Raw genomic sequence first — 27,856 nt, forward strand, 5'->3', positions numbered from 1 at the left:
TTTGCTTCTAGCCTCTAGCCCCTGGTGGACTGGCAGCTAGGTTCAATCCCTGGACAGGGAAATAAGATCCTTCTTTAAGACTACTGTCCCTCCTAGAACAATTAGCCTCTCCCTCCCAAATACCTTCCCCCTGGTTTGCATAGCCAGGCAGCTACTCCTTCCCCTCTGATCCCTTCTTGAGAAACTGAATGAGACTCTACACCTAGGAGTGAGGTGCCTTGCTGAAACTGTTACCTGTAAGGTCACATACTGAAGGGTGAGTGTTCTGTGTTTTCTTGGATTCTGTAACTGTCTTTTTAGCATCTATTCATCACAGGAACAGTTATATTAACTATATTTTCTTAATTTCTGTATCCCTGAAGCTCTGGCATTTGTGGACTTACAGACCCTGGGAAAGACTGCCTCTCCCAGGGCTAGCTAATTCCCAAAGATAGTCAAACAATTTACTTGGAAGCATGTTTTTCATATGCAAACCAACCAATCCAGCCCATTACCCCCAACCACCTCCTTATCTAAACTCTTCTACATCGAGACAATATTTCCACTGCCCTAAATCAACCCAGGGCCAGGTACAGACAACAGGGACAACTCCTACGCCCCAAAGCCCACTGGAATCATTCATACCAGCCAATTTTCACCTGTTTCTCCTGCCCCGACTTGCCTTTCCCAAAGAAATTCCAGTAAAGGATCTGGCCTAGGCTTTCCCCTGGTTCCTGCTTCTGTCTGCCTCCTAACCAAAATCTGGTGTTTCCCCTATGGCCTTGTGTGGCATGGTAGGTCCCCTTCTCTTGGAAAATGTGAGTAACACATTCTTTCAATGGCAATTACCTCTCTGTCATCACTCAGTCATCTCCATAAATTAAAGTCCCTGGGTACAATGCAGCAGAAGGACACTTCCCCACCCCCCCCTTAAAGAAAACAGGCTTCCTTAGTCATTAGGTTATATGCTGTTTTATTGGGGACCCCCTAACTGTAAATATCTTCAGATCTCTTCTCTTGAGGTAGTCCACTTTTTAGGGAGGAATCCTGTCTGCTGTCTAGAGGACATAAGCCTACAACCCAACTTTGAGAGTGAAGTTAGGAAAGGCACAATTAAAAGAAGGAGCCTAAAACAATGGATTTTTAACTAGGCTAGATTATAACTAGCCTAGAATGAATAACTAGGCTAGAATTCCTTCACTTAACCAAGTCCCAGTCGATGATTTGTATCACTCCTGAGGGATGGGTGTAGCAGGGATAGGGGACATTTAAATTTATTTTCCCACTATTATGAACCAACACTATACCCCTCTAACTGTTCATCCTGAAGCAGAGCAGGAAAAAACCCATAAGAAGCCAATGATCATCATTCCCCACCCCCCCCACCCCCAAGAACTGATTCATGATAAAATTAGTGATTTTCTAGTTATCTGCTATGAAAAGAAAGATAACTATTAAAAAATTCTTAAAACTTTTAAAATTTAATGGATATATGCAGGTGGCATTTAAAGTCTCTGCCCTTTGAAATCAGTATTCATTACAATTTACTTGTTTTGTCTCCAAAATTCACTATGGTAAGTGAAATCCAATGAGAGAGAGCCTGGAGGAAGGGAGGATATATTTCAGAGGATTTCTGGCAGTTGACCAAGACTTCTAGCTATAGATTGTTCTTAACAGCCCTGGAAATTCAGTTAAGTTGTGAGTGGCGCTGCTGTCAGGAGCTATGGATGACTGATGAAAGGTAATGATCAAGGTTCCTAGGAGGCAGACACTCCCACTTTTCTATTAACTAGAAATTACATCTTATAGCATTGCATTTGTCTTTTTTTTTTTTAAGAACCTAAACCACTTAGAAAAAACATTTTTGTCAATTGTCCGACTGAGGATAATGTTTCTGTAGCTCTTTAGATAGATACATATGCTCAATCTGATTCAGTCTGTATTCACCACAGGGACTAGCAGAGTATCTGGCACTTAATCGGTTAAAAAAAAAATATATATATATATATATATATATATACATATATATGTATATATATTTCTTTTGATTAACGAATGAATTAGTTGCGTATATAGTAGAAGAGACTAAGCAGGTATAACTTCAAACAGACGGGATGCTTTACTTTTTTGGGGTGGTGGCAGGGGGAGAGGCTTTTTAAGATTTTGGTAGAATTGCACCCTTGCTGCACCCGACGCCCCTCGTTCAACGTCACAATCCGGAGCTAGAACTATCAATCCCAGACTGCCGTGCGAAGGGGCGGGCTCCCCGGGAGCCGCCGAGTGATTGGCTGCGGGAGGCGTTTCCTTCCGGCGGGAAGGGCCCGGGAGGCGGGGATTAAGGGAGGCTTTCGGACGCTATTACCGGGTTGGGGGGGCCGGGTCGGGGAGGGGTCTGTGGGTGAGCCCTGGGTCCCCTGCCCGCTGAGGAGATGGATGAGGATGGGCTTCCTCTCATGGGGTCAGGCATAGACCTGACTAAGGTTTGTAAAAGAAGGAGTTGGACTTCGGCGACCTGGGAGGAGGATGGGGAAGGGACGCCGGGTTTCCAGAGAGACACCCCTGCCCCTCACCGCCCCGCCGTGTCTCTTTTTGCTCAACCCTGGCCTGGGCCTGTCTTTCACCTCTCTCGGGAGGGAGAATCCCACAGTCCACATTAAAAAGGGGTCCCTCCCGAGCTGTCTAAGGGGGGCGGGGGTAATTTGCCTCTCCCAGCCTACGCTTCTCGGGTCACAAGTCCCTATCGTCAAGGGTGAAGCGCTGGCGACACGGGCCGGTTCCGATCTCTAACCCTACCTCTTTTATTCGGCCCTTGAGTTTTTCGTGTGTTTCTGTGTGTTGCCTTTACCTGCGAAAGTTCACACCTGTGAATCCAGAGCCCATTCTCAAACTTTGCAGCCTCTGTCACCTTCGGACACCCCACCCCTACAGTTTAGGAAAACAAGTTAATGACTCTTGGCAGTACTTTCAGTAACTCATCTCACACAGCAAAACGCCCCGTTATTATTAATATCCAGGGGATAGCACGGTGTACGTTCCTCCTGTATGGATCATGTTTATTTTTACGTGACACAGGTGCCAGCTATTCAACAGAAAAGAACGGTGGCATTTCTAAACCAGTTTGTGGTGCACACTGTACAGTTTCTCAACCGATTTTCTACAGTTTGTGAGGAGGTAGGTCCTGTGATACTCGTTTAATGAGTAGCCCAGATGTCACCTTGCACTTCTGAAGGTAACAAATGAGTAAAACAAGAATTACAGTCTATGTATTCATGTACCATAACCTCTTGTCAACCAGTTATTATGTTAACATTGCCTTAAATCCTCTTTGATTCTCTTAGCATCATTTCTACAGCCCATCTCTGCTGAATTAATTTTCTAGAAGCTTTGTAAAATAGTTCAGGAAGGTTTATTGTGGTTAAAGAAAGCAAAAGGAATTCCAAGATTTCACAGTTAAAGACATTTTTTATTTTGAAATTGGTTATGTTTCTCTTACCCCAAAGATTACATTTTAAGTATACATTGTTTCAGTTTATATCAAAATTAGTTTACATTGCTTGATCCAAGAGATGATGGGGAGGTAGCCTAGAAACATAACTGGGGCATCAAATATCATTATGGAAATTAAAAAAAAAAAAAAAACTTTCTGCAAATGACTTGTGAAGTAAGGATTAAGTAACCCCGTTACAGGTGAGGTACAAGATCCAGGGACTCCTGTCTTATAAAAAGCTAAAAAAGAGAGTGGGGAGGAAAATGGGAAGCATGGGTTGAAATTGGGTTTAAGAAAGGAGAAAGGGGACAAGGAAATAGAACAACAGTCATCTGAAACGAAAAGGTGTTGTTCTTTATCAGTCTTCTTTACCACTTGAGGATCATGTTAAACCTTAGGGCTCCATTTTGGTGTCGTGAACTTCCTGAGTGCTGAAGTTACTGTTTGCCATGTGACTGAGTATCCTCCACAATCAAGTCCTTGAATAGAGACTGTTCAGAGAGGGGTGGTTGCTGCCTAAAAAGTGTGGGAGTCAAGATTGTTGTCATTGGGGACATTATTGTGTACTAGGAACAGGATACATATACGTACTTGAATACTAAAGAAGACCATTGACTGTGCTCTGTCCATAGACTAGAGAAAAGCCCCACACTGGTATGATAGTGACCACTTAAAGCTAAATACCCTTTCAAGGATGCTTTATACAGAAATTAAAATGATTTCACTCAGAAGTCAAGGCCTGCTACAGGAAATACCCAGAGAATACCCAGAGACTTCCCAGTCCTAGCCAGTCTCCTAGTTTTTTGTACAATGTATGATGTATCTCCATTCCAGATGCATTTTGATTGGCACAATATAGGAATGTTCCCAAGAAGTTAACTAGTGAATACCAATTTTTGTCAGTTTAATTATTGTTAACTTATGCTTGTTAAGCTACTATAAAAGTCCTGTGATTAATTTTTTTAATATGTATACCTTTTATTTCCTTTTTTTGTCTTTTTTTTAACATCTTTATTGGAGTATAATTGCTTTACAATGGTGTGTTAGTTTCTGCTTTATAACAAAGTGAATTAGTTATACATATACATATGTTTCCATATCTCTTTCCTCTTGCGTCTCCCTCCCTGCCACCCTCCCTACCCCACCCCTCTAGGTGGTCACAAAGCATGGAGCTGATCTCCCTGTGCTATGCAGCTGCTTCCCACTAGCTATCTATTTTACATTTGGTAGTGTATATATGTCCATGCCACTCTCTCACTTTGTCCCAGCTTACCCTTCCCCCTCCCCATGTCCTCAAGTCCATTCTCTAGTAGGTCTGCGTCTTTATTCCCATCTTACCCCTAGGTTCTTCATGACCTTTTTTTTTTTTTCTTACATTCCATATATATGTGGTAGCATGCAGTATTTGTTTTTCTCTTTCTGACTTACTTCACTCTGTATGACAGACTCTAGGTCCATCTACCTCACTACAAATAACTCAATTTCATTTCTTTTTATGGCTGAGTAATATTCCATTGTACAGATGTGCCACATCTTCTTTATCCATTCATCTGTTGATGGACACTTAGGTTGCTTCCATATCTTAGCTATTGTAAATAGAGCTGCAATGAACATTTTGGTACATGACTTTTTTTTTTTTTTTGCGGTACACGGGCCTCTCACTGTTGGGGCCTCTCCCATTGTGGAGCACAGGCTCTGGATGCGCAGGCTCAGCGGCCATGGCTCACGGGCCCAGCCACTCTGCGGCATGTGGGATCTTCCCAGACCGGGGCACGAACCCGTGTCCCCTGCATCGGCAGGCGGACTCTCAGCCACTGTGCCACCAGGGAAGCCCTGTACGTGACTCTTTTTGAATTATGGTTTTCTCAGGGTATATGCCCAATAGTGGGATTGCTGGGTTGTATGGTAGTTCTATCTTTAGTTTTTTAAGGAACCTCCATACTGTTCTCCATAGTGGCTGTATCAATTTACATTCTCACCAACAGTGCAAGAGTGTTCCCTTTTCTCCACACCCTCTCCAGCATTTATTGTTTCTAGAATTTTTGATGATGGCCTGTGATTAATTTTTTAAAACGAAGCAAATAGGACTTCCCTGGTGGCACAGTGGTTAAGAATCCTCCTGCCAATGCAGGGGACATGGGTTCCATCACTGGTCCGGGAAGATCCCACATGCTGCGGAGCAGCTAAGCCCGTGCTTCACAACTACTGAGCCTGCGCTCTAGAGCCCGCGAGTCACAACTACTGAAACCCACGCGCCTAGAGCCCGTGCTCCACAAGAGAAGCCACCTCAACGAGAAGCCCGTGCACTGCAACGAAGAGTAGACCCTGCTCGCCGCAACTAGAGAAAGCCGGCGTTCAGCAACGAAGACCCAATGCAGCCAGAAGTGAATAAATAAAATAAATTTATAATAAAATAAAATAAAGCAAATAACACACCCCCCAAAAAAATAGGGAGAATGGGGGGAAATGAGATAATTCACAACTGAGTCAAACAATATTCAGTTCATTCTGTCTTATAAATAATATGAGGTAAAGCCTTAGCGTATAGTTTTTGTTAGATATATTAATAAAAACTGCATGGAGACAGGAAAACTATTTTAACTTGTATAAGGTTCCAGCTGTTGTTTTTGTTTAGTTATCAAAATAACTTCTGCCTTCTCATTAAGACAAAAGAAATTGAAATGTGATAATGATGATTGATAGAGTAAGGGGCTCAAGTCAATATTTTTTATCTAACAGGCTCAGAGTCTAGGTGCTTGCTTCCCTGAGTTTTATCTTGGACTGCTGCCTCTGTAAATGGCATAAAGAATTGACTGACTGAAAAGCAGAAAGCCAAGGATTTAGCCCTTCACTTTGTATACCACGGTAGGGTGGAGAAGTATCTGGAGAGAGACTGTTCCAGGATTGTTAGCAGAGAAGGGCGAATACTCCATCCCCATACTTCTCATCTCCAGTTTAAAAAGTAAGCACCAACAAAACAACCAACAAACACATCTGTGAAAGCAGCTTCATAGAGCTGCCCTGAGGTAGGGATAGCCCCGCACCTTTGTAGGGCCTAACAGTTTTCAGTGCCTGGGGAGTGAGTGTTATGTGCTGAAGACTAGATCAAATATAATAATTGTCTTTTGTTTATTGATTGCTTATGCACTATCAAAGCCTCATGATTCACTCTTTCCCTCTTTCTATTCTTCTCTCCACTACCCCCCAAAACGGTTGGCTGTCTTGACTATATCACTATTTCCTATTTCTTCCTAGAACTCTAGAAAAAATTTTGTTGACCAAAAATTCATGAAATTTAAAGGTAGCTTATGCCTTTTTCTCCTTCATGGTTGATAATCTAGGGTTGACTGTAACTCATTTAGAATTCATATTGTAACAGTTTGGATGTTTATGTCAGTTGTAGACTTTTTATCAATACTTGGTGTGATGACAATAACTAATGTTTATTGTGTGCTTATTCTGTGCGAGGCATTGTACTAAGTGCTTTACATGTATTTAATCATCACAGACCAGCTCTTTGAGAGAGGTCCAGTTATCTCTTTTTTAGAAATACAGAAACTGAGATGTAGAGAGGCTTAAATCATTTGCTTAGTCGTTTATTCATTCACTCACCATGTATTTGAGTGTATAGTATTTATGGCTGCAGTAGCTGCTCTAACTTGCCCAGTCACACAGCTAGAAATTAAACGAGCTGGGATTCCAACTCTGATCTATTAACTGATAAAAACAAAACTGTCTCAGTCTTCTGTTCTGTTGCACCATCTGATCTGAATATGATGCATATTTACATCATTTTCAAGGGAGAGACTGCAGTGTCTTCTTTAAAGCTATTTTAAAATTTAGTTTTTAGATTTGTATTCTCTTCTTTACTATGCCATGTCTATTTGATATGTCTTTTTGATAATGATAAATTCCAAGGATATAATATAGTTATTCAAACATGAAGTGTCGTTTTCTCCCTAGTTAAGATCAATGTAGTTTTCCAAAATGGGTTGTTATTTGTTTATAGCACCTGTTAGACCTGTGGGCCTTGTTTAGATAAAGCCTTAAACAAGAACCAAAACAACTCTTGTTTCCCTTAGTAAAAAATGAACCTCAGTTATTACTTTTTGAACTGGAAGTGAACTGGAGGAAAAAGAAAACCTGGTAGGTTTTGGTTTGTTTTGGGTGGGTTTGGGTTTTTTTTTTTTTTTGAGGGCGGGGTTGATTTGGGGGGTTTTTGTTTGTTTGTTTGTTTTGGTTTTGGTTTTTTCACATAATCTGGTTTGAACCAAACCCAAACAGTAACTTCAGTCACAGCTAAATTCAAATGGGAATTAAATTTGAAACCAATTGCTAGGGCTCTTCATCACTAATACCGGTTTTAAAGTTCTCTGAGAAAGAGAAAAGTGAAGAACGTAGCTTTTTAAAAACTTTCTGGATACTGAGCCACTTTGTAACTCTTCTAAATGACTAGAACCAAGGTAGGAGAAAAGTTAGAAGACGGAGAAAGGAAAGTAGTTGAATCAGACCCAATTGGCAGAGTTACTTAGGGTCATCTCTTCTTCCCTCACAAGTCTCCAGTAAGCATTTCTATTCTGGCCCTTATCAGCAAAATCTTGTGGAAGTCCACTGGGACTGCAAATTTTAAATGGAGGAAGGTGGAGGACGACACAAGGTCTATGCATAGCACAGGTAAGACTGAGCAGAAGTCTAACCTTACTGTGAATCTTAAAAGTACTCAGTATCAAAAAACAGGGCAGTCAGGTGTGTTACTTTGACTCAGACTTGTAACATGCCTAAAATACTGGGGTTTTAGTCATTTTTTAAATATTCTAAAATGTTTCTTTTTTAAAAATTCTTTTAAGTACAGGCAAAAAGTGCTGAGAATTTTCATACGACCTAAAAAAAATCTACATCCAATTTTTTTTTTTTTCTTTTTTTTGCGGTACGCGGGCCTCTCACTGTGGTGGCCTCTCCCGTTGCGGAGCACAGGCTCAGGATGCACAGGCTCAGTGGCCATGGCTCACAGGCCCAGCCACTCCGCGGCATGTGGGATCTTCCCGGACCGGGGCACGAACCTGTGTCCCCTGCATTGGCAGGCGGACTCTCAACCACTGCGCCACCAGGGAAGCCCTACATCCAATTTTTAAGCCCACCATCAGACTTAACCTTCAACCAAATAATGTTTTGCTTAAAACCCTATTTTCTGCTACAACTTTTCCAACTGCTTTTATAACTTTTACAACTGCTGGGTTTAAGTGTCAGATGAAGCTTAGTAAAACCGTGGATTGCTTCTCTCTCTGGTTTCCAGGACATATTCAACCGAAAGTGGTATACCAAGAGATCCATTAATTTAAAATACTGTTTCTCTTTTAAAGAACTGGATATGCAAATTGGATATTTTACAAACCTGAAATACCACAGTGGTTTTTTGTTTGTTTGTTTTGTTTTTGCGGTAACGCGGGCTTCCCACTGCCATGGCCTCTCCCGCTGCGGAGCACAGGCTCCGGACACGCAGGCTCAGCGGCCATGGCTCACGGGCCCAGCCGCTCCACGGCTTGTGGGAACCTCCCAGACCGGGGCACGAACCCGCGTCCCCTGCATCGGCAGGCGGACTCTCAACCACTGTGCCACCGGGGAAGCCCAACGGTGTTTTTTTTTTCCATATTCAACTGTTAACATCCATATTCTTCCTTTGTCTTCTTTTTTCTCTTCAATAAAATGCACTGCCTTAGGAATAGGCGGATGATGGATGCATCAAGAAGTTTTTCAACTTATCTGACAAACTAGGTACCTTGTATTTTCCCACTCTTGTCCCAAATCAAGGTATTTCAGGTTGCTTTAAACCCTTATAAAGAGGATGGATGGTTAAATGGATTGGTAAGATTGTTACCTTTCTATTTCTTCTCTGCTGAAACTTTCAGAGGTGGGGACAGTTACTGTTATTGATCATGTTACTTATAATATATCCATAGTCATCTACACTTCAGAGTAGTAGTTCTCAACCAGGGACATTTGGCAATGCCTAGAGATGTTTTACTTTGTCAACAGTGGGGAGTTTTTGTGGCATTTAGTGGGTAGAGGTCAGAGATTCTGCAAACATCCTGTAGTGTACAGGATAGTCCTTCACAACAAAGAATTAACCAGCCCAAAACACCAATAGAGCCAAGGTTGAGAAACCTACTTTATGGTGGCCTAGGGGTTTAGAAGGAAAATGCAGAAAACATAAACATCTTAGAAATGAGCTTCAGCAGCCCCTAAATGAAGCCAGGTGTATTTTGTCAAGTGATAGTGGCTTTCTAAAAAGTACATATTTATGTGTGTTATAGCAATAATTACATGGGAACAGACTCAAAAACATTTATTATGCTGAATAATCTTTGAAAAGCAGAGGTTCTTAAATGTGCCATGGGTCCTTTGGCAGTCTAGTGAAATGAAATTAATGTTTTTAAATGCATAAAATAAAATGTGTAGGATTACAAAAGATACCAATTACATACTTAAAAATTCAAAATCGTGATATAGTAATATATCCTTTATTAAAGCATTAAGTTGTATAACAGGTAGCATATTTAATATTTTAGACTCTCAAAAACCAGCTCTAGAGAAAATAGATAATACCTTTATGGATAATTTAAAAAACATGATTTATCCACAGCAAAGATCTTCCCTAGCCAAGAGGAAAAGCCTTTTGTTGATCTGATTTTCAGAAAATCATTTACATAGTTGTTCTGAATTTGGGGTACATGAACTTGGATGGGGGAAAAAAATCATGTATATATATATTTTTACCTTTAACTTAAATTTCACATTTTCTTTAAATTTGGTCAACAGAAATCACAGTAGTATTAGGACCTATGACTCTCACCAATAGAAAGCACAGATTTTTTTTTATTAAATTACAGTTGTTTCAGATTTCTTTAGACTTCACAATTACCGTTGTTTCTAGATTAGATATCAAGAATATTCAGATAAATTATAACTAATTAAAATATATTGATGCTTAGATCAGTGTCTTGCATGAATAAATCATTCATATAATCTTGTTTTATTAAAAAACCAGGTCATTTCATTTTGGTGAGGTTTTGATAATAGTAGATGAAAGTAGGTAAAATGAGTGCCAAAGCAAAAGATTGACATACCAGATGAATTTGCATCCAGAAAAAATTGGGAATTACTGCTCTGGAAAGTATAACTTTTTTTTCCCCAAGCCTCTTTAATCTTCCTTATCAAGAAGTAGTTTTCTGAATAAACATTTTCATCCTTATTCCCTTATTTTCCAAGACTAGTATTTCATTCCTTAGCCTATCTTGTGTGAACATTTGAGTATCCATTTAAAGACAATTTATGATCTAATCCTGAAAAAAATTTTAATACCTATCTTTTTAAGTAATTCCAGATAAACAGCATCTATTTTAGGAAATTTGATCAGAAAAATTTGATTCCTAGTATTCAGCACAATAGCATCTTAGTTTTAGTGAGAAGCAGGTTGATCATTTATTAGCTTTGAATAACAAAAATTATATCTATGCAATACTCAGGAATTTTCCATCTTTTTAAAAAAATTAAACTTTATTTTTTAGAGCAATTTTAGGTTCACAGCAAAATTGAGCAGAAAGTATAGAGTTCCCATTTATTCCTTGACTCCCACTCCCAACCCTCGTGCACAACATTCCCCATTATCAGCATGCCCCACCAGCATGGCACATTTATTACACTCAGTTTGTTACAGTCTGCACTGACACATCAACACCCAGAGTCTATGGCATCATGCTTTAACAAGCTGAAACACTTTCAAAAATATTTAGTATCTGGAGTTCGAGTGTTTGAGTTCAGATTATTTTACTTGTATAAAGACTCAGTTTTCTCATCTTTAAAAGAGAAATGCAAATCAGAACTACAATGAGGTATCACCTCATACTGGTCAGAATGGCCATCGTCAAAAAATCTACAAACAATAAATGCTGGAGAGGGTGTGGAGAAAAGGGAACCCTCCTGCACTGTTGGTGGGAATGTAAATTGATACAGCCACTATGGAGAACAGTATGGAGGTTCCTTAAAAAACAAAATAGAACTACCATACGACCCAGCAATCCCACTACTGGGCATATACCCTGAGAAAACCATGATTCAAAAAGTCACTTGTACCCCAGTGTTCATTGCAGCACTATTTACAATAGCCAGGACATGGAAACAACCTAAATGTCCATCGATAGATGAATGGATAAAGGAGATGTGGTACATATATAAAATGGAACATTACTCAGCCATAAAAACGAATGAAACTAGGTTTATAGAGATGTGGATGGACCTAGAGTCTGTCATACAGAGTGAAGTAAGTCAGAAAGAAAAACAAATATCGTATATTAACACATATATGTGGAATCTAGAAAACTGGTACAGATGAACCTATTTGCAGGGCAGGAATAGAGATGCAGATGTAGAGAACAGATATGTGGACACCGGTGGGGGAAGGGGAGGGTGGGATGAATTGGAAGATTAGTTTTGACAAAAATACACTACTATGTGTAAAATAGATAGCTAGTGAGAACCTGCTGTGTATCACAGGGACCTCAGCCTGGTGCTCTGTGATGACCTAGACAGGTGGGATGAGGGGGAAGGAGGGGATATATATATATATATATATATATACATATAGCTGAGTCACTTTATTGTACAGCAGAAACTAACATAACATTGTAAAGAAATTATACTCCAATAAAAATTAATTAATTAATTAAAAAATAAAATTGGCATCATAGGGACTTCCCTGGAGGTCCAGTGGTTAAGACTTTGCCTTCCAATGCAGGGGTGCAGGTTCAATCCCTGGTCGGGGGGCTAAGATCCCTAATGCCTCACAGCAAAAAAACATAAAACAGAAGCAATATTGTAACAAGTTCAATAAAGACTTTAAAAAGTGGTTCACAGGGACTTCCCTGGTGGCGCAGTGGTTAAGAATCTGCCTGCCAATGCAGGGGAAACGGGTTTGAGCCCCGGTCCGGGAATATCCCACATGCCGCTGAGCAGCTAAGCCCGTGCGCCACAACTACCAAGGCTGCGCTCTAGAGCCCACAAGCCACAACCACTGAGCCTGCATGCTGCAACTACTGAAGCCCGCGTGCCTAGAGTCTGTGCTCCGTAACAAGAAAAGCCACCACAGTGAGAAGCCTAAGCACCGCAACGAAGAATAGCCCCCGCTCAGCAACAAAGACCCAACACAGCCAAAAATGAAATAAATAAATTTATTTTTTTAAAAAGTGGTCCACATCAAAAAAAATTGGCATCATAATAGTTTCTACTTCATAGACTTGGTGTGAGATTTCAAATGATACTTGCATATACAGTGTAGCATACTAAGGTAATGCTCAAATGTTTACAGTGATGATGATTGCTTAAAAGTGCATATTTATATAAATATATTAAAACAAAAATGAATTTTTATTTCATTTTTTCTTTTTCTGTGTTCACTTATTTTAATCAAAACAATGTATGCATTTTAAAATAAGTTAGAAATTATCATTCACTTTACAAATTAACTTGCTGTGGGATTTCTGCAGTTACTAAGCTTCTGCAGTGAATTAAATGACTGATTTGTCAAAATTTAATTTCCGTGATTTTCAGGAAAACATGTATAATTTGCAGCGGAATTTATCCATATGATGTTTTATAAGCCTGTGTTTATATTTGTATCAAAGCCTTATGTAAACAAATCCTAGAAATCAGGGTTAAACTTAACTTCAGATGCCATTAAAACTAGATTCTAATGTTTTATTTTTAAATTATATCTTTGTAGATATCAAGAATGCTCATCTAAAAAATAAGTGTCTTGTGAAGAAGTACTAACTACTCTATGGTTGCTTTCAGTTTTCTCCCCCTCTAAATATGGGCAAAATGATCATTTCTTGGGGTGTTAAAATTCTGCTTATGAGTTAGTCAAGATCTTGATAATATCCCAGAAAGCAGTCAGAATGCTGCACATCTGCCAACTAGTAAACTGGCCAACTGCTTGTAGGCTGTGTCACTAATAATGTTTAGGATGAGGGAGTTCTAAATAAATGTTCTTATGGATCATATTTTATGATGTTACTTTTATTTGTGTGGGAGTATATATATGGCTAATTTAATTGTACAGAATAACTAGAGCATGGTAAGTTCTTGGTTCTGGTTTATCTTAGATTTTGATGGTAGGTTGATTCCTTTTGCTTTTTTAGTATTCTTTCTTATTTTTTCTCTTTGTTTTAATTCTTTCCAACATTAACTACTCATCTTACAGTTTCATCCTTTTTTACTTTTCAAACTTGAAAAGTTTGTATTTGGGACTAATTGTATATATTTATGTGTTTAAGTAATTTATAAAGGCAGATACTGTTCCATTCTGTTTTGGGCTAATTTTTATTCTTGTGTTCTGTGAAGAATTTCTTCTTTCAACAACAACATAATTATTAGGCTTCTGTTAAGTGTCCAGTACTGTTCTGGCACTAGGGGTATAACAGTGAATAAAAATCTTTGTCCTCAGAGGAGTTTACATTCTGGTCCCAGTGATTGATTATGGCTCTGATAATGAGTTTGATAAGGCTGAAAATGTAACTTTTTCTTTTCTGTGAACACAGCTTTATAAAATAACCATGAAGCATGCTGATGAAGTTAATAGAATACTTGAGTTCCCATCCTTACTCATATAAATAAGAGAGTAGTATGTTAGAAAATCACAAATATTTAAACCATAGTTTTTATTATTTTCAAATCTGCCGTTGGTTATCCTTGTTAACGGTTTATTTTTAATCAGACTTTATTCTTTTTTTTTTTCTTTGGACTTCATTCTTTTGTTTCTAATCTTTCTTTTCCAGAAACTGGCAGACCTTTCTCTTCGTATCCAGCAAATTGAAACAACTCTCAATATTTTAGATGCAAAGGTTTGTATTTCTGAATAATTTATAGGATAAACTTTGCTCTACATATACCAGCTTTCTCAGTCACACTTAACTTTAATTGCGTTTAGAGATGAATTCAATTTAGCTCCTGCATCCATGAAGTGGTGCAGTGTTTTCTTTTGTTTAATTTATTATAATTGCAAAGGAAATGATCTTCATTATGAACCACTAACCGAGTCTGTTTAAATGTACACATGGGTCAAGGTTTCTTTCATTATTTGAATCAAAAGCATAATGAGTAACGTGTTAACAAATTGAACTGTTACATAGTTTACTTCATTTGATGGAAAACTCACAATTATCTTAATAGTAATCATTGATAACACAGGAAAAATTATGTAAAACTTTACATGTCTCCAGAGCAAAATTTGGAGAAAATATCACCTATTTTCCATTTGTAAATATATTAAATGCTAAAGAATACCAATTTTGATGTCAGAAATTACAAAAGATAACTTTTTATCTTATAACAGCAAAAATAGAAGCGTTGTTTGATTTGAAGCTTGCAGGTTTTGTGTCCTTTTCTATATAAAATAATGGAGATACTAGTATATTTTTGTGACTTTGTCCTTTTTTTTCTTTAACATCTTTATTGGAGTATAATTGCTTTACAATGGTGTGTTAGTTTCTGCTTTATAACAAAATGAATCAGCTATACATATGTGACTTTGTCCTTTTATCCAAAAGTTTGATCTGAAAAAATACGTATTGAATGTTTATAAGGAAGTGAAATGACTAATATCTTTTAACATAAGGATCAGAATGTCTAGCTTGTACTTTCTGCATCTTCCTGTGGACTTCAGCCACTGTATTTCCCTCAGAACATTTCTTTAGATTGTAATTTAGGATACTTGGCCTTGAACATGTTCAAGATAGTCTCTTAGTAGCCATACCCACTTGAAACTATTTGGGCCATAGCCACTGTGCTAAATACTGTCATCAGTCAACAGTTCTCAATGAATATTGCTTCTTCAGGTCTTATTACCATTGGTTTTTCATTATTCTTTATAATGAATATGTGTATTATTTTAATGTTTGTGGAATTCTTAAGTTAGAGTTCAAGGTCACAAGTTAAGTTGCCATATGGACAGATTAACCTTAATTTTTTCCATGGCCATAGAGTTAATCCTCAAAGTTAGCCAAACATTTGACAAATGTATATCATTGATATCAGGATGAAATCAGAAAAGAGGGTTTGCATGGATCTTGCAAATCCAACCTGAAATGCTTAACCACTGACAACATGCTCATTTTTTGTGTATGAAAAATAATGCATTTTAGTAACATTCAGTGATGTTACTAAAGAAAAAAAAAGGAATAAGCTATATCATACATTAAAATGTGGCAAGAGTTTTCTCACTTCCCAGATTATTCAAACTTAAAATGTGCTACAAAGCACATTTTGAGGGGAGGGGTAACAAAATATGTTTAATAAAAATCTTTTTACAACTTTGTGAGCTAGGTTTTCTTATCCCCACTTTACAGGTAAGAAAATTGAGGCCTAGGACGATTTACACAAGGTCGCATATTTTGTGACTTAGACCTAGACAATCTGACTCCAAATCCCATGCTCTCATTCCTTACACTAGGATTCCTTAGATTTTAAAAATAATTCCTGAGAAAGAATGGTGATATGCTAAATTAGATTGGTGAGAAATTCTTCAAAAATATTTTATTTGTGAATGCCTTTCACTTTTAAGTAGTTTATGGCATGGAGAATTTCAACCAAAGGTGAGATTTTATAAACCTATTTCTATAGGCTTAAAAACTTAAGACAGCTATTTAAAACACACACACACACACACACACACACACACACACTTACTTAGAAACTTAGTGTTTAAGAACCTAATATTATCCTCATATACCAACATTAATTTTCTTTTCTCAGTTGTCATCTATCCCAGGGCTAGATGATGTCACATTTGAAGTATCTCCTGTAAGTGTCACTAGGATCACAAATGAAACACATTCTGAAACCACTTCAGAGCAATCACAGGTAAGTATTTAAGTTCCGGGAAACATGAGCAGATATCTTGGTTGAACCAAATAGACCTAATCAGCAAGTTTGAAGAAAGAAGTTAAATAAAAATGTAATACTTTGAATAGTAATATTTTAAACCTTAAGATAGAAAATGAAGTTTGAAATGAAGTTATTAGCTTTTCGTTTGTTATTTTGAAGGGCTTCCTGAAGTTAATATTTTTCTTGCCTATAAAAAAAAGAAAACCTATACAGAACTAGGAAAAATTTTGAATATAATTGTTTTCTTCAAGTTCACTATGGAAGTTTTTTTCTTAGTTCTTATAAGAAATGTATCTTTTAAATGTTCTATTATAAAAACTTTCAAACATGAACAAAAATAGAATAGTACAATGAATACCCAGATGCCCATTACCTGGATTCACCAGTTAAGATTTTGTTGCAAATGCTTCATCTTTTTTTGTCACTTACTGAAGTGAATTCCAGGCATCATGTTATTTCACCCCTGTATAATTCCTTGTGAAAAGTTCTGAAATTTTTTTGTGTAACCACAATGCCTTTATCACATACAATATAATTAACAATAATTCCCTGGTAATATCTAACTCCTTGTTGCCTGAAGTCTGCTCCATGGGCCAGCAGCCTCAGAATCACCTGAGGGCCTGTTAGAAATGTGGGATTTCAGGTTCTACCCCACACTTAAGGAATCAGAATCTGCATTTTTTTTTGTTTGTTTTTCTTTTTTTTTTTTTTTTTCCGTTGCGGAGCACAGGCTCCGGACGCGCAGGCTCAGCAGCCATGGTTCACGGGCCCAGCTGCTCCGCAGCATGTGGGATCTTCCCAGACCGGGGCACAAACCTGTGTCCCCTGCATCGGCAGGCGGACTCTCAACCACTGCGCCACCAGGGAAGCCCCAGAATCTGCATTTTAACAAGATTCCTGTGATTTGTAGACTTGAAATTTGAGAGATCCTGATCTAAGAAATACCAGTTGTCTTAAAAAGTGTGTTTTGGGAGTTGATTTGTTTAAATCAACATCCTAATAAGACCCATGCTTTGTGTTTGTTTCTTAATGTCTTAATGTTCATTTATGCTCTGTATAAATTTAAATTTTATATGACTTTTTATTTCAAGAAATAAAAATTCTTTATTGTTTAAGAACAGATAATCTCTAGTGTATCTCAGTGAGGTATTAAAATCCAAAATAAAATAATCACTAAAATGGTGGTCTAACAAGTAGTACCAAACAAGCAGACTTCCTATCTGTATGGAATTCTGCATTTGTACCTGGAGGTACTTTTCACAGGATATTTTTTAGATCATGATGGTGTTGACCATGATGATAATAACTAAACATGGTAAAGGTTTTTACTGTGTGAGGTGTGCTAAGTGCTTTTTATAAATTAAGTCAATTCTCACAACAGCCCTATGTCTACAGATACGTCAAATGAGGTACACAGAGGTTAAGTAACTTGCTGAAGGTCAAACTGTAAGAGCTGGAGTTTTAACCCAGGCAATCTGGTGTCAAGAATCCTAGCTCTTATATGCTACATTGCCCTGTCTCCAGCACCTGTGTTGAACTTGTTAAACATATTGAGTACATGTGGTGCAAGGCCCTGTGGGATGAGCCATATATTTAGAGATATTATGTATTTGGGGATTGAATTAGATGACCATTTACTTAATAATTAGATATTAGAAAAGTTAACATCCACTTAATATAACAAATTCCATTATGATGGCCACTGGAATATATATAATATACAAGAGTAAATCCAGATGTTTAGAGGAGTTTAACTTCACAAGGTTTTTTCAGTTAAAGATGGACCATTCTTTCTCTAGAACAAGGCATGTGTAAAAAATATTAAATGTTTCCGCCCTACCTAGTAATTACTCTTTGGAGGATACTAACTGTCATATGTTTCTATAAATTTCTAAAATGGTATCTAACTTTTAATATTAATTTTTCCAGGTGTTATTGTGCATGCCATCTATAATATGTATTTTAAAACTTAGGCAGCTGTGTTGGTCTTGCCTATTTAAGGTCTCAAAAAATTGATTATGAGTAATCACAACTGAATTATCTAAAATTCAGAATGACCTGATATTCTGGCAGTTTTATTTAAAAATAGTATATTAATTCATTTGGAGAATTTATGAAGTGTTGTTGGCTTCCTGAGTTTTAAAAATGTCCTAAAATTGTGTCTTGATTGGATTAATAAAATCAGCATGTTCAGCGTGTTCTTAATATTGAAATCAACTTTTTAATTTCTTCTCCATTGTTTTTAGTTGGTATATTTTATGTAAAATATTTTGAAATGGACTGAAGTATTGCTTAACACAGAATTTCCATTGACATTACAGTCAACTCACTTATCAGATAAAGGATTATGGTGAACTTTTTTTTTAATCATCCATTCATTATAATCTCCAGTCTATTGATATATATGAGTCAAAGACCCAAGGTTTGCATGCTGATTTTTCTGCAACTTTAATTTCATGGTTCAGATCTTATCATTACAATAGAACATCCAATTGTGCAGATTGAGATTAATTTGAGAATAAAATGAAGGACAGTTGAGAAATATGAGAGAGGATTTGAGTCATTCAAATAGCAAAGGTGTAAGACCTGATATAATTAAACCTTGTTGAGGTCTTAGTTATTAGGCCAAAGTTAAAGGCTGAGTTTTAAAATCCATTGGTCTTATATGTAATTATCATTTGCTCCATTGTGCTACTCTATGAGTTTATTGTTCCTATTTTTTTAAAAGCATATTTGGGTCTTGTTTGAATTTTTTATTTAATTAAATGTTTTGGACAGTTTGTAATTATGTATTTTACAGATGAATGTGTACATATATATACACACACACGTGCGTGCACACTTTTGTACACTTGACACTGTCATATAACAGGAGTAACCTAAAGAATTTTTGATGTTTATTTGCTTCAGCATTTTAAAAGAGATTTAATTTATATTGAATTATCTGAGGAAAAAACTTAACATATAATTCATATTCTAAAAACTGAATACTTAAAGTTTTTTTGATTTATTTACATTTCAGCATAGATAGGTAGACATAAAATTGATTTTATTCAGTTAAGGAACTTACTCTTAATGCTAACATACAGATAGTGAGTCAGAATTCACTAACTAGACTTACTCTAAATGTTTAGGTTGATAGAAAAAATCAAGAAACTGTATATAGACAGTCATAGCTTTGCACTAAAGTGAAGATAGGGTTCCAATATGGACAAGTTTTCAGTTAACATTGTACCACGCAAAGTTGAGAACTGCCTATATGATAAAACATTTTTGTCCATAAAGACCATTCCCAGTATTCTTCATTATAAGTAGTAGTTTTTTATAATGTTAATAATTTCATCAGTAGCTGAAATATATAAAAACATAATTTTATCTGAGAAATGGGTTTCTCTTCCACAAGTTCTCCAGGCATTGCCTTTAAAGATGTTAGAATAGCCATATCCACTTAGAACAAGATTATTCAATGAATGAGGAATATAACTGTGTAGATGGTATAGATACCCAGAAAATCAATTTTCTGTCTGCTACAGTTGAACAATTGACAAATCAAATAGCTTTATTAGCTTTAATAAAAGTTTTATTAAAATAATAGGTCCATCAATAATTCATGTTTTTTATCAGCACTTGGGACAAGTAAAGCAGAATTCTAATTTTTAATGCCATGAATGTATTTATATCTTTACGGAACAATATAGTGTTGATATTAAGTGTAACTTCCTCTGAAATCATATTTAAGTATTTGTAAATATTTGGAAAACATATATCCCATAATAAATTATTGGTAAATTTAGAAATATGATTTTTTTCTGATATTGATTGCTTTAGAATTATAAAAGAAACATCCCTTTTAAGTAACATGACGGACCCCTTTTGTGAATTGTCTAAAGTTTTATACGCAATACTCTCTACAGCCGAACAGTTTACAAGACTCTGGACCACAGGAAAGTGAAGTAACACCAGAAAATATCTTAACTGTAGCCAAGGATCCAAGATATGCCAGATATCTCAAAATGGTTCAAGTGGTAAGCTAATTGGTCTGTCTTCTCTGTCTAGCAGCCTCCTCTGAAATTCTTAACCCTGGAGGTTTCATTGTTATTTTTCAATCTGAGAAAACTGCTAAACGAGTGACCAAGTTTTCTACTCTCTTACTTCTTTTCTGTGTTTAATGAATGCCCTGATAAAGAGTAAGCAGAAGTCGAATCTTTCTAATTAAAACTGACCTCACACTTCAAATTAACATAGTTTAGTATAGAATTTATGTAAATTTTTTGCTTTACGTAATCTTTGCCAAATCTTGGATGTATCAGATAGAGGAATTGAAAGTGGACTATTCACTTAGTAAATCGTATGGCTTTAGCTTAATTTCCTGTATGCTAACACAAATGGTTTTTTTGTGTATTTTTTATTCTGAATTTCACCTGTCAATAGTTTCGTTCATAGAAAAGAGCATAAGTCACTTGGCCATGTAAGGTAATGCTTTAATATTATGACTTGAGAATGTGTATTTTTTCTAAGAAATCATTACATGGTATGCAAAAAAGTACAACACAATATTTGCTCTCCTATAACAGCAGAAGTTCATTTCATTCCTGTAGAAAGTCCTATTACAGTAGTTGAAGGAACTAGCTGTCCGTTTTTCAGTTGATCAGAAAATTAATGCTTCTGTAAAATTCTGTTATCAGGCAAAAGAAGGACTGGTATTAAAGAACAGTTTTGCTGTTCTTGGCATTATTTATCACCAAAATAATTTAAAAACTAAGACTGTCTGACAACCAGAAAGAATAGATTGGCTTAGTTAGAAGCTACATTGGTGACAATGGGGAGAAGAAAGTACATTCACTTTCTCTAGCTGTCAGAAGTAGCTGTGTCACTTTCAAAATTCTTAACTGACAGTCAAAGCTCTGGGCTTTAGGCTTTGGGGAAAAACAGACTTTGGGTTGAAAATATAAATTTTTTAAAACTAATAAAATAAAATAGAGCTAGTTTGAGTGTGAATCATGATAAATGAATTTTTAAAACTAAAACCAGGAAAGCTTAAGCTAAGCTTAAAATATGGGCTTGTTAAAAAATATGTCTTTGACACTTTCAAACAAAAGATGAAAAGTTTCAGAATAACTCTGAAAGGCTTTTTTATTTAGTCTCTTCTTGCCTATATAAAAGGAAATGGGAAAATCTACTTGATATCTCTGACTGCCTTGAAATATTTGATAGAAGACCACATCTTAGGATAATTTTTATATTCTTAATACATTGCCTCTGACTTTACAAGAATTTGAAAAATCCTCATTTTTTCTTTTCAGTATTAATCCACTGTCCTTTTATTCCACAAATATTAAACACTTACCCTAGGTACCATATTAGGTATTGTCTAGATTTATTTAGCCAACTAAGGTTCACAGACACCACTTGACATTTTTATTTTTTGTTATTAATTACTTAGACAAATTTCATTGCTTTTCAGAATTTCATATATAATATATATCATATGTTTGCATGTATATATGTAAATGATTCTTTACATATTTATTCTTCTAATCATGTAGCTTACCATCTCACTAGGAATAAAAGCCAAAGTCCTTCAGAGGCCCGTGAGATGCTATACAATTTAGTTCCCTAATTACCTTTCTAATCTCATATCTTCACTCACTCTGCCTCCAGCTTACTGTCCTCCTTGATGTTCCTTGAATAAATATATGGACAGTCGCGTGTCTCCGGGCCTTTGCATCAGTTCTCTCTGCCTGAAACACTTTTCCCAAATATCTTTATGGTTTGCTCCCTCTCTTCCTTCAAATATTTGCAGAAATATTACCTTCTTTCTAGTCCCATTCCTTTTATTCCTTCCCTACTATATTTTTCTTCACATAACCATCTAATTATATGCAAAACACTACATATTTTACGTACATTGTTTGTGTCTCTACTGCTCCTAGAATATACACCTTTTTGTTTACTGCCCTATTCCCAGTTCCTAGAACCATACCTGGCACATAGTATTTACCTATGAATGAAAATGACGGTATTTTTCTCTATTACTGTTTTAACTTTTGATAGGTTTTGGTGATAGATTTCTTTTTTACACTAGCTCAGTGGTTTTTAGAGTAAAAAAGTGTTCAAGATATAGGTTTCTAGTTTCCCACCCTACTAAATGAGAATCTTTGCAGTTGGGGCTCAGAGCTAGAGCATACGTGCTTTGAGAAATGCTCTCTGATTAAGAACTGTTTAAAAATACTTTACACTGTTTTTTGTGTTTTTTTTTTTAAATAAATTTATTTATTTAATTTACTTTTGGCTGCGTTTGGGTCTCCGTTGCTGTGCGCAGATTTTCTCTAGTTTGTGGCGAGCAGGGGCTACTCTTCATTGCGGTGTGCGGGCTTCTCATTACAGTGGCTTCCCTTGTTGCGGAGCACAGGCTCTAGGCATGTGGGCTTCGGTAGTTGTGGCACGTGAGCTCAATAGTTGTGGCTCACGGGCTCTAGAGTGCAGGCTCAGTAGTTGTGGTGCACGGACTTAGTTGCTCCGTGGCATGTGAGATGTTCCCAGACCAGGGCTCGAACCCATGTCCCCTGCATTGGCAAGCAGATTCTTAACCACTGCACCACCAGGAAAGCCCTTTTACACTGTTTTATAACACCAAATAATTTTTATCTCAAAACATTTAAAAAGTTGTTAGTTTTATTTCTTATATTTTAAACTATCTAATTCTATAGCAGTATCTGGCACTTAGCTTTCGCCCATCCTTTTTGCTTGGTGTCACCATAAGCAGGGGTTTAATTTTTTCTGCCTCAGACTTTTTTGTTTTTAGCCCAGTTTCCTTGATTTTAGTTCTTTGCCTCTCTTCTACCTTTGGTATGGGTGTTTCTAATTCCTGAACATTTCCAGTGTTCTGGAAGTGCTGCTTCTTTGTGGTATCCTTCTCTTCAGGCACATGGACTTGGCCTTCCTTTGCTATGCTAAGTCATCATTCTTTTATCTGCTTTTAATTTCCATGTATTGTGGTTCGTGTATGCCTCTTAGTCATTAAAATTGGAGTTCGTGTTATTTCTTTTTGCCTTATTGTTTGGGGGTAATAATTTTCAAGAAGAAAGCAGGGACCAACATCTTTGCTTTGAAATTATAAGTTCATCCAAGTTAAATTTAATTTTATTGTTTTTAGTTCATCGTGCCAACCTGTATTCCAGAATCTTATTACCCAACTTTTGTTTCCTACTGCTCCCTGTCCTACATTTCATTCTTCAAACAAAACCACAAAACTTTCTCAATATAAGCTCCATGCTTTCCCACCTCTGAATCAAGATCCCCCTTCTCTTGACCACTACATGTCCAAATTCTACTCATCTGACATGTTCCTGTGAACACTTTCACTAAATTATCCCAGATTCTGAACCCACCAACACATAAAGCCAGAAGTGATATCTCCCTTCATCTATCTGTCCAACCACTTTATCTGTATTTTTTCTCACTTCATATCTTGTTCTTTGATAATTTTAAAATATTTTTATCTACTTGTGTTGAAAAGGAAATGAGTGGAAGAACTATATCTTGATCGATCTTTGTATTCACTTTAACACCTTACCTAAAAAGGTGCTCAATCAATATTTGTTTTTTTTATTGGTGGTTTTTGTTTGTTTGTTTGTTTTTTTGGTTGTTTGAGGGTTTTTTTGGCCGAGCTGTACGGCATGCAGGGATCTTACTTCCTGACCAGGGATCAAACCGGTGCCCACTGCACTGGACTGCCAGGGAAGTCCCAATATTTGTTGAATGTACTATTTTATTCTGCATATTATAACTCTCTTTCTCAACTTTGCGTCCTCCAGAAATGTACAAATGTGCTCCTATTTCTTCAAGTTACCGATTTAAAATATTTTGTAGAACCAAACCAAGAATAGACCAAGTAGAGGTCTCCCTCAAGGTTGATGTGAACCTACCAATCTTTATTCTTTCGATGATAGTTATTAAGCCATCTATAAATCCACTGTTTGTCCTGTTTCCTAAGAATATCATGAGTGACTGTCAAAATATCCAACCAGAGATGTAGCAACATGTTTGACAATGCCCAGGATTGTCTTTCATTGGCATAGTCACTACTAGACTTCCTATCACTTCTGCATCATCATTCAGTTCTGGCTTTTTTTTTTTAATTTAAGTATGAAATCGTTAAATCAGTTCCCCTCATTGCTTCCTCTATTTGTTGGAGGATGAAATTTTCAACAGGGTAACTTAGGAATTTATCAGATGCTCTGATTTGAACAAAATTAAGCTGCCAGTACAGGTAAAGAGCTAATGTCTCCACCCATCATTGTGGTATCTTATCCCTGTGCTTGTTTGCAACATGTTTTAGGAAAACTTGACCTAAATCCTCCATCTGTTCAGGTGGCCAAATAGTATGTTCCTTCTGTTAGTACAACTATTGCCTTCTTTTAACCTCATTTAGGGATTCTTTTATCCCTTGTTCAAGAATTTCCATATACATGTGTATGTATTGGTTTAAAGGTATCTTCTGCCTTCCATTATAAAACATTGTAAGATACTCCTTTCAAATGCCAGTTCCCATTCATGGATTCCTAAGTGTTAATCCCTGAGATTTACTTATGTTGAAATTTCAGGTTTGCTATATACAAATAGACACACACACACTTTTTTTTAAGCTATTGGATTTTTTTTTCTATTTGTTTATATCTCTTCTTTTAATCAGTACCTGATAGTTCTTTTACTCTGCTTTTCTCCCCTGTGGTGTTATTATTGTTCATAGTCTTACAGTTTAATTGAGGAATTTTTTTATCCTTTGATTTCAGTTTAAAGCCCCTTGATCATACCTATGGGTCTTGCTAAGCATAAAATTTTGGTTCTTCTGAACTACTTAACACTTTTCCAGGAGTATAATCATTCTAGTGTCATAAGTCATCACCTAAAATATTGATCCAGCAGCATCTGCATGGCTAGTTGTGTTTCCTGTATCTGTATTTTTACAAAACTATAATTTTAAAGAGCAAAGTACGATACTACCCTGCTTCAGAAAATGCCTCACAGAAGTAGAGTCATTAGAGACCCACTGCAATCTGTATTATTGAATCTTCCAATTTCCGTCATTGACATGGGAAGAATCTAGATAGTTTTGTATCTCTATACTCCAGGATAGTAAAATGCCTTCCTTTTTTTGTGTGTTAGTCTTCTATGCTGTTTATTCTTCCAAGGTGATTCAGTTCCTTGAGAGTGACTGAGAACAAACAGGGTTCAGAGGGATATAGGTAGAAAGAAAACAAATTTGATGTAAGAGCCTAACCCCAGCTAATTCTAGAGGGTAGCTTTATTAGAAATTGCCTTATCAATACTAGAATGTGTTTCACTTACCCAGAAAGATTGTAGATTTTCATTAAAATGCCCAATTTTTCTTAACCTTAGAGGGTGACTAAGGTTTCTCTTGCTTACCCACCACTAAAAATTTAGTTTTAGTTATTAACGTGGAGAAAGACCGTATCAGCATAATTCATCAAATGAGTTCTGTTTTGTCTATTGGTATGATCTCAAGTAGTTTATGACCCACCATACCATTACTATGGATGCATGTTATCAAAGCTGAATTTTAGAAGCCTACATTCTGGAATTTAGGGAATTGTTTGTATCAACAAAAGGAAAGATAGCATGGTCTCCAGAAAACCTGTCTTTCTGAAAAAATCACTATATACCAACAATATAAAAATCTACTCCTAAGATCCCCCAAATAACCATTCTGTACCCAAAAGGGAATTAACAGTGCCACAAATTCTCTCCGCTACTAAGGACAGTGATAGGATTTCTTTGATTTTTAATTGCCTTTATATTTTTGTCATTTAAAAATATGAGTTGCTGCTCCATAAGCAGAGTCTTTCTTATACCTGTAATTCCACATATGCTTAGTTTCTCATCTTTTTCCAAAATATAATATTCTTCCACTCAGCATCTTAATACTTACTAAGTCCTCAACCCTCTTGTAATCTTTTCTCTTCCTTCCTTCCTGAATTGTTATTTAGAACTATGTCATTCTCTCTCATAAGACAGTGAGTGTGTTTCTCAAGCACTTTCAGCTTCTCCACTTGTATAAAAGTTTGAATTTGCTGACTACCCATGTAGTGATCACTCACTTCAGATAGGAAGACATAGAAAGTCCTGTAACTTACAAACCCTGATGTTTTTAAAAAAAAAAAAAACTCGGGCTTTCTGGGTATCAGGATGAACTACAGTCTTTTTTGGCTTTCTTTGTAAGATGCCCTGAAAACTTCCTCTTCCTGGGTCCTAGATATCTCCTGGAATGTATTGCTTTTATATTTGCTTTTCCTCACTTGTCACATACCTGTAAATCTACTTTAGAGACTAGGTAATTAAAACTGCTTAATATAAACTCCTTTAAACAGAAGCCAACAAAATCTTTCAAATGTCACAAGTACCAATGCACAGAGAAATAAGCTGTGCCCTTCTTTTTGGTCTCTGTACCTTTTTCTGTCACCCCTGGATTACTACCTTCTGTGAGGTACAAAATGTGAGGTACAAAATGATTACAGTTCTAGGAAGTAGTTACCTATGAGACAATTTGAATGCCTCAGGGTACACACCAAGATCTTTACTTCATACTTCTGGGATGCAACATGCTATATAGTTTCTTAGCTTTGTCATGCAATCCTGTGTGACCATATTCAGACCATATTGGCTCTTAAGGTCTCAGTCCCCTCAAACATAAAATGATATCTAAAGTTTTTTACATTTATGATCCATTAATTGATCTCCAAATTTGGATCTCATTATTAATGAATGTTCCTGGAACACCTGCTGGCATTTAAATGGTTTTTTTTTTTTTTTTTTCCTTTTAAAGCAAGTTTTACAGAAGATTTTTCAGTGAGTAATAATGTTGTGTTCCAAATATGGCAGGTAATTGATTCTGATTTAATGTTTGTTGTCATAATAGTGCAGCACAAGTCTTTACTAAATTATATATTGCATTTATAACTTAACTGGAATTGTGTGCGTGGATCACTTTTCCAACAATTCTCCCCTTTTTACTGGCAGAGCTTGGTGAATCCTTTGCCAGTAATAAATTGTGCATTGGGAAAATTCGACTTCCACATTAAGAAGCTAATGACTTGTATTTTTTGAAACCATATTTGCCAAAACAGTCTCTTTGGACACTTAGTTTTTTTTAAAAGCTCTATTTTCTTTGGCTGGCTTAAAATGTGAATTGAATAATCTTGGTTCTGGTGGTTCTGATGCATCTGTTGCCAGCAATGGATGTTGGCCTGGGGAAATGTGAGTTCCATTACCTAAGGAAAGAATCTTCAACTGATTATTAAAGATGTTCATCAAGAAATTACATACCTTGGACCTGGGGAAACTAATCAAGTATGAAGTAGAGTACTCTTTAGATAAGGTACAGTTTTTTAAGAGTAATTAAAGGCTTTAAAACCTTGTTTGGGACATGACCCA

At 36.5% G+C, this 27,856-nt stretch overlaps 1 protein-coding gene across 2 annotated transcripts in view; it reads left to right on the plus strand.

Annotated features, from left to right (window-relative positions):
- The first annotated feature begins 2,304 nt into the window (after positions 1 to 2,304).
- WASHC3 (WASH complex subunit 3) overlaps positions 2,305 to 27,856 on the plus strand; it is a 53,634-nt gene continuing 28,082 nt past the window's right edge. The window contains exons 1-5 of one of the 2 annotated variants that reach the window (XM_032646754.1): positions 2,305 to 2,459; positions 3,052 to 3,150; positions 14,296 to 14,361; positions 16,271 to 16,378; positions 20,317 to 20,427. In XM_032646754.1, coding sequence (XP_032502645.1) covers positions 2,409 to 2,459; positions 3,052 to 3,150; positions 14,296 to 14,361; positions 16,271 to 16,378; positions 20,317 to 20,427 — 435 coding nt within the window. In that variant the 5' untranslated portion in view covers positions 2,305 to 2,408. The remainder of the gene's footprint in view (positions 2,460 to 3,051; positions 3,151 to 14,295; positions 14,362 to 16,270; positions 16,379 to 20,316; positions 20,428 to 27,856) is intronic. The other variant, XM_032646753.1, reaches the window with a different exon arrangement.

The sequence above is a fragment of the Phocoena sinus genome, chromosome 10 (genome assembly GCF_008692025.1).
Source record: "Phocoena sinus isolate mPhoSin1 chromosome 10, mPhoSin1.pri, whole genome shotgun sequence".
In the NCBI taxonomy this organism is placed as follows: Eukaryota; Metazoa; Chordata; class Mammalia; order Artiodactyla; family Phocoenidae; genus Phocoena; species Phocoena sinus.